At 33.7% G+C, this 7,433-nt stretch overlaps 1 protein-coding gene across 3 annotated transcripts in view; it reads right to left on the bottom strand.

Moving 5' to 3' along the window:
* Nucleotides 1-7,433, bottom strand: part of LOC111709375 (cyclin-dependent kinase 17) — a 49,038-nt gene that overhangs the window by 7,015 nt on the left and 34,590 nt on the right. For 2 of the 3 annotated variants that reach the window (XM_023483028.1, XM_023483029.1), the window contains 4 exons: nucleotides 3,030-3,154; nucleotides 2,583-2,671; nucleotides 2,396-2,458; nucleotides 1,757-1,835 (listed from right to left, as the gene is read on the bottom strand). In XM_023483028.1, coding sequence (XP_023338796.1) covers nucleotides 1,757-1,835; nucleotides 2,396-2,458; nucleotides 2,583-2,671; nucleotides 3,030-3,154 — 356 coding nt within the window. Of the gene's footprint in view, nucleotides 1-1,756; nucleotides 1,836-2,395; nucleotides 2,459-2,582; nucleotides 2,672-3,029; nucleotides 3,155-6,027; nucleotides 7,100-7,433 lie in introns of those variants that run through there. The other variant, XM_023483027.1, reaches the window with a different exon arrangement.

Below are 7,433 nucleotides of genomic sequence, written 5' to 3'. Positions count from 1 at the left end.
AGATCTAGTTGCCTAGTTTCCAGGATAAAATCCGTACAATTTGAAAACAAATCCGTACAATCGGTGCAATCCGTACAATCCGTACAATTTTAGGGTTAAAAAAAAAACCAATCCGTACATTTTGGCCACCCTGCATGATCCTTAGCTAGTTACCAGTCCTGTAACATTATCCTTAGTTAGTTACCAGTCCGGTAGCATGATGATTAGTTAGTTACCAGTTCTGTAAAATAATCCTTAATAAGTTATCAGTCCTGTAACATAATCCTTAGTTAGTTACCAGTCCTGTAACATGATGATTAGGTAGTTCACAGTTCTGAAACATAATCCTTATTAAGTTATCAGTCCTGTAACATGATCCTTAGTTAGTTACCAGTCCTGTAACATGATGATTAGTTAGTTACCAGTCCTAAAAATAATCCTTAGTAAGTTACCAGTCCTGTAACATAATCCTTGGTTAGTTACCAGTCCTGTAACATGATGATTAGTTAGTTACCAGTCCTAAAAATAATCCTTAGTAAGTTACCAGTCCTGTAACATAATCCTTGGTTAGTTACCAGTCCTGTAACATGATCCTTAGATAGTTATCAGTCCTGTAGCATGATCCTTAGTTAGTTACCTGTCCTGTAACTTAATCCTTAATTAGTTACCAGTCCTGTAACATGATGTTTTGTTAGTTACCAGTCGTGTAACATAATCCTTAGTTAGTTCACAGTCCTGTAACATAATCCTTAGCAAGTTACCATTCCTGTAACATGATCCTTAGATAGTTATCAGTCCTGTAGCATGATCCTTAGTTAGTTACCTGTCCTGTAACATAATCCTTAATTAGTTACCAGTCCGTAACATGATGTTTTGTTAGTTATCAGTCCTGTAACATGATGTTTTGTTAGTTACCAGTCCTGTAACATAATCCTTAGTTAGTCCTGTAACATAATCCTTAGTTAGTTAACAGTCCTGTAACATAATCCTGAGTTAGTTACCAGCTCTGTAAAAAATCCTTGTGTACCCTGCAGATAGTTAGTAACTGGTACTGTAACATGATCCATTGCTTTTTATCTGTGTTAAAAAATGTGGTTTAAATGTTCGTAAGTCAAAATAAATTCATTTAAGTTATTTTTATAAAAGATGGTAACTCAGGGATCTAAATTATCCTTTAAATATAGTTTGTACAAGAACAACGCATTGAACTATTAAATATATATCATTTTCATATCATATCAATTTAACCCTTAAATCAACATGAACATGAACATTTTCACCTTTCCAAATTTGTCTAGTTTAGTGTAGTTGTCTATTTACCTCTCCCAATTTGTCCAGCTTAGTGTAAGTGTCTATTTACCTCTCCCAATTTGTCTAGTTTAGTGTAGATGTCTATTTACCTATCCCAATTTGTCTAGTTTAGTTTAGGTGTCTATTTACCTCTCCAAATTTGTCCAGCTTAGTGTAGGTGTCTTTTTACCTCTCCCAATTTGTCTAGTTTAGTGTAGGTGTATTTTTACTTCTCCCAATTTGACTAGTTTAGTGTAGGTGTCTATTTACCTCTCCCAATTTGTCTAGTTTAGTGGAGGTGTCTTTTTACCTCTCCCAATTTGTCTAATTTAGTGTAGGTGTCTATTTTCCTCTCCCAATTTGTCTAGTTTAGTGTAGGTGTCTATTTACCTCTCCTAATTTGTCTAGTTCAGTAATTTGTCTAGTTTAATGTAGGTGTCTATTTACCTCTCCCAATTTGTCTAATTTAGTGTAGGTGTCTATTTACCTCTCCCAATTTGTCTAGTTTAGTGTAGGTGTCTATTCTCCCGAAACCAATCTCAGACAAAGACTGTCTCCGATTGGCCCTAAAATAAACAAAATAAAAATATTTTTTCAAGTATGGAAGTTAAAATAGCAGTATACTTATTTAGAGCTGAGAACTTTACTTGGAAACTCATAATCCCGATTGTTTAATCTCGATATCCATTGTGGGCACTTTTAATTTGAGGATCTTTAAAGAACTATACCTTTCCATATCTTCATTTTAGATATTCCTTCCCTGATTAAAGCTCCCTTCAACCCCTGACTGGGTACGATTGTCATGTGGTTTATCAAATAAAGATTAAACTAATCTGTAGATTAACAGAAGATCGAGTTCAAGCATTGATCTTGATATCCAAATTACAAGAGTTCCCAGTTCTGATCAGATTAAACTTAATCTCATAAATACTAATAAAAATAAGACGACATTTGGTAATCATCTTCCATATAATTTCCTGCCAAAAAGTCGCTTTCTTGTTTAACAATTTGCAATTTGTATAAACGTAGTAATTTCATGTTTGCTATTCGAAAATATTACAAATAACCATTTATTCTAATATAAAACTTTTGAATGGAGGGGGGAAATGATAAAAGGGGGATTTACCTGGTAATAGTACCCTCCAGGGTGGGGGAAACTGTTTGACGCGAAATAAAGTTCTCCGGCAGCCTAAAAGGACAAAGATACACTTGAACTAAAGTCGTCTGAATTACAAGAATGTGGAACATTTTAAAAATAAAAGCTATTTAATGTTGTATCACAGTGTTATATTAAATTCAAATAGAGTTCTCACCGTAAATCTGCGGGCAAGGATAGACGTTTACTGATTTCTTCCTGCTTTGAAATTTTTCGGTTGACTGGCGGCTTCTGTCGCATTTTAACCTGAAACAATTGCGCCTTTTATCAGAATATTTCGCGGATTTTTTTTCACTGTACACAAAATTTTACTAAATGCTTAAAAGATTAGTTTTTAAAGAAAAGGAAATAAGAACTTGTACAATCAAAAAAATTAACACTTTAGCGACAACAAAATAAATAAAAAAGATTAATGTATAATTTTATCAGGGCTCGTTGTACAAAACCTTTGTAAAAAAATGATTTAAAATTTTTCTTGATTAGGTGCAAATACATTGAATGGGTCGTTTTAAAATTCTTAGTACACAATTTCTTTATCATACTCCAAACAAAAATAAATTTAGTATTTTAAGATGTTAGAGAATAAATAAATATGTTTGTTTACCAATTCAGCAGAGTTTGACTGATTGCTATCAGCAGATACTGGACTGATATTTTGTTCTTCTGAAGTTCCAGATCCTTCCTCAGATTCTCCGTCAGACCCTATCCGAGGGTGTTCATGAACCACACCTGGAATATCAAATCAATTTCAATTGAATAAAATCAAATTAAACAAGATAAAATCACATCAAATAAAATCAGATCGATTTCAATTCAGTAGGTGGCTTAATGCATATTCATTCAAAATCTGTAAAATGAAAAAATTCGAGATCGAAATTTATTTGGAAAGTTTTATAAACATAGGTTCAGATAGTATACACAGTTTATAAAGCCAGGGGTGGGAGGGGGAAGGGGGCTCTCAAGGCTTAAGGGAGGGTTTACGAAAACAGAAAGAATATAATTAACAAGCAAATAGTAATTAATATGGCACTGCTACTTTTTCCTCTAAGCGATATTTCTGTAAAACTATTTAACAATCCTAAGCGGGCCCTTCTCGATTTTACCACCTCTTCAATGTATGATAAATCACATGTATGTATAGTGTTTATTTGCATGTATGTATAGTGTTTATTTGCATGTATGTATAGTGTTTATTTGCATGTATGTATAGTGTTTATTTGCATGTATGTATAGTGTTTATTTGTATGTATGTATAGTGTTTATTTGTATCTATGCTTAGTGTTTACTTGTATGTGTGTATGTATAGTGTTAATTTGTATGTATGTATGTGTGTCCGATAAAACATCTGAACCCTCTGACCGACTTGCCTCAAATTTTGTTGATTGGGGAACATGGTAGAACCACGGGAATGTTAAGTTAAAATCTTTATTTGAATAGGCTATTCCAGGCAAAGCTGGGTTTTTAAGCTCGTAATCTGACACAAGGGGAAAAATGGTCTATGCAGTATGCAAATCATATTTTTAAAAAGAAAGTTCACAAAATAAATTTTATCTTTATTTTTGGTAAGTTTAGGATATTATTCACTTAAGTACCAAGATATGAATAAAAGAAACACATTTTCTCTTAGATCTGTAGTCTAACTTGTGTAACATGTAGACGTAGCATGTGTACCGTTAAACTGTAAAAAACTGTTATTGCACTCTTTACTGGAAATTCATTAAAACTTCTCTGAACAATCCCTTTACTATGAAGTGTATGAGTACAGGGTTCAAGGCCTGAAGCTGACTCCATGGATTATAAAACTAAACAAAGCTGACTGAGCCGAAATATAATAGTAAAATAGTAATCTGGTAAATAAGGACCACACAACAATTAACAAAAACGTTAATCCCCATTCCCCCTCCTTCTTAAAAATATTCAAATTTATTTTCATGAATGAAGCCCTGAGTTGAACTGAGTTCTTATGTAAACTGCATGTGTTAGCTTGATCAAGAAATTCAGGATTCAGGGGGAGAAACAGGGGTTATTTCTTAAATTATCGTTTAGTTCATAATTTTATATTTTTCAATTCATTGATATAAAATTATTTTTAAATGAGAAACTAAAAATAAAGTACACTCAAAATTAACTACAACTAAGGACGTCCAAGCATAATCTCAATAAACTTTGTTACACTTTGATCTGATAATTTAATGAAAGCGTAATAGATTTTATAAATGAAATATTTAGCACTAGTTGATTAAAATTTGGTTTCAAAATTGGACAACATCTCATCAACAACAATAACTTCACCATATTCGACATAAAATAAGTAGTACTAACTATGTATTTAATTCATGGTTAACTAAAACAGTTTTTATTCATTTACAGACTCGGAAGAGCCTAATTAGTTTAGAAATTAATACCAAATTTTACAGAAAGAAATTGAGTTTTTGCCCAAAAACTCTGATCTTCTGACCCCAATATCTTTGCAACCTGATGGTGCAATACTTTGATATTTCAAACTTAGATTATTTTTATATTATTTTTATATAAGTATTAATAGTTTGAAATATCTAAGGTCTACAAAATTGGATTACGAAGGTATAAAGATTAGAAAATCAGAGTTTGTGGCAAAAACTCAACTCCTTTAACAGTTTAAAGATAAATCAAATAATCAGGCTTCCATGTACAGATCAAATAAATATTTAAACCATTAGGTGATCTACAAAAAAAATCAAACTCATTGGTTATGATAAACCTCTTTTGAAATTTTCTAACATTCCCTTCTTCTAAGTTTCCTTTAAGCAAAATCCATGCAGATTCTAAGTACATTAAATGTTTAAAGTTTTAACCCCAAAATCCGTGTTCCTGTCTAATTTTCATTAATCCCTGTCACAACAGTTCTGTCCATATTTTCCAATATGTCCTCCCCAGCCCCCAAAATCCCCCAAATATCCTTCCTAAATCTTCGATATGCCTTCACTAAATAATTTAGATTTTCTCAGGCCGTGTCACGTCCATCGGATGATTTCTTATCACTTCTACTCATTATTAAATAAAATTCTTCACATTCTCCCAACCCCAAAACTGTCATAAATTGCTGCAATATAGACTGATGTGAGAATATTATGGAAGTTGAACCTTCCATCCTACATCCCTTAACCTTAGGATAACATAATCAAAATAAATGTGATTTTAATTCCTAATGTCAGTTGTTAACAGGAAGCCTAGACAAGCCTCCTAATTTAAATCCATATGAGAAAGCTTGATGCATGTAAAGTTTTTTTTGCTTATACATCCCAGCTGCAATTAAAAAGTTGTGAAACTGCTTTCATCAGCAGAAAATATCTATCTAGCCTTCATAAAGAACATATTTTAATGAAAAATCAACAACACCGAGTTTCATTTCCCCATGGCATAAACAGTATTTTGACCTTTCATTGAGGCATGTGTAATCAGGGGGAAATTGTAAATATCGAAAACGAAGCATCCAATATTCCCTCCGTAATAAAATTAGTTTTGCACCCAGGCAGGAAGTATGCAAACAGATCATTAATAACCCTACAAAAAAATAGCACATATCATGCTACAGGGCCAGAAATTTACTAAAACTGCCTTACCTCTAACTAAGCTTTTTACAAATCTGTTAAATGGACTGGGTGTCCTACTCCGCATCTTAATTTTAACAGTTTTCACTATTTCACCCTTCTCTGACAAAGGTTGAATAAACCTGGGCAAGGAGTAAAATTTCGGATTGGTTTCTATTGTTTTGCTTGGATTAGCCAGGAATCTCACTTGTTTTGGACCCTGTTGTCTTCTATCAAGTGTGTTTGTGTTGGAAGGTAGCATGTCTAATGGATCATATAATACAGGGGCTACTATGGAGATACCATTGTAAGAAGTTGGATATGACAAATGATCTGATTGGTTGTTAGTAGAAGCAGATGAAGCTGGAAGGGTTAGAGTTGGATTACTCTTAGAGTTTGGTTTGAATGCATTGAAAAGAGTAGATGTCCAGCTTTTTGGTCTAGAGCGAGGTGGAGGTTTAGGTTGGTCTGCATGGGGAATGGGTGGCTTTAAGTGTGGAGGTTCAAGAGAATAAGTAATTTCCTCATCAATATCTGCTTCTCGGTGTTTTGGGGCAGGAGACCGGGGATACTTTTTGTGCTCATTTATTCTTATCCAGGGAGGAGGATCATAATCATTTTGGTTCAATCCTAGTTCAGAATTATTGAATTCTAAGAAACTAGAGCCAGATATTCTCCTCGATTCTCTGTGTCTAACCTGTTCACTTCCTGAAGTGTAATTCCCATTGTTTTGACAGGGCTGAAGAGATCGACCACCATTGTGAAGGTGAGACGGATAAACTCCAGCATGTGCTCTAAATTCAGAAGAATCTCTCGTCAGAATAGAACTCTGATCTGTGGAGTAGTTGTATTCTCCTCGTCTTGATTCCCTGGTATATCTAGTGTGGTGTTGGTACCGTCCAAGCACATGAGCACTTTGATACTTCTTTGGATCATACAAGTTTATGTTATCAGAAGGAACAATAACTCCATTGGGAACTTGATAGCTGACAAATCCGGGTGGGGGTCGTATGATTTTATTTAATCTTGGTCCCAGCTTGGAACTACTATTTCCTGAGCCCGGAGTTACCCTACACCCATCAGACATTGTTTAGAGTTCAGTCCTCTCTATAAAAAGTCAATATTAATGTTTAACATTTTCCAAAGTGTTGAGTATCCTGGCCCAGAGTGATGTCCAATATTCCAAATACTATACTCTACATATACTCAGATCATGCCTTTGGAATTTAAACATAATGCATCCTTTCATCAAAGACAGTTTTTACAAATTTAATGAAATAAGTCATTCAAACCATTCAAACCTCCAATACTTGACCAGTGTTTAACTGATTTAATTTAGATATTTTCATTCCTAAAGAATTATCCAGATGCTGCAAATACTTCACCATCAAGATACTAATCTAAATTCTTCTATTTTTGGAGGGGGGGGGGGGGCCATG

The sequence above is a fragment of the Eurytemora carolleeae genome, unplaced genomic scaffold, assembly GCF_000591075.1.
Source record: "Eurytemora carolleeae unplaced genomic scaffold, Eaff_2.0 scaffold948, whole genome shotgun sequence".
NCBI classification, from domain to species: Eukaryota; Metazoa; Arthropoda; class Copepoda; order Calanoida; family Temoridae; genus Eurytemora; species Eurytemora carolleeae.
The sequence above is the reverse complement of the archived record's forward strand: the minus strand, read 5'-3'. Positions and strand labels throughout refer to the sequence as shown.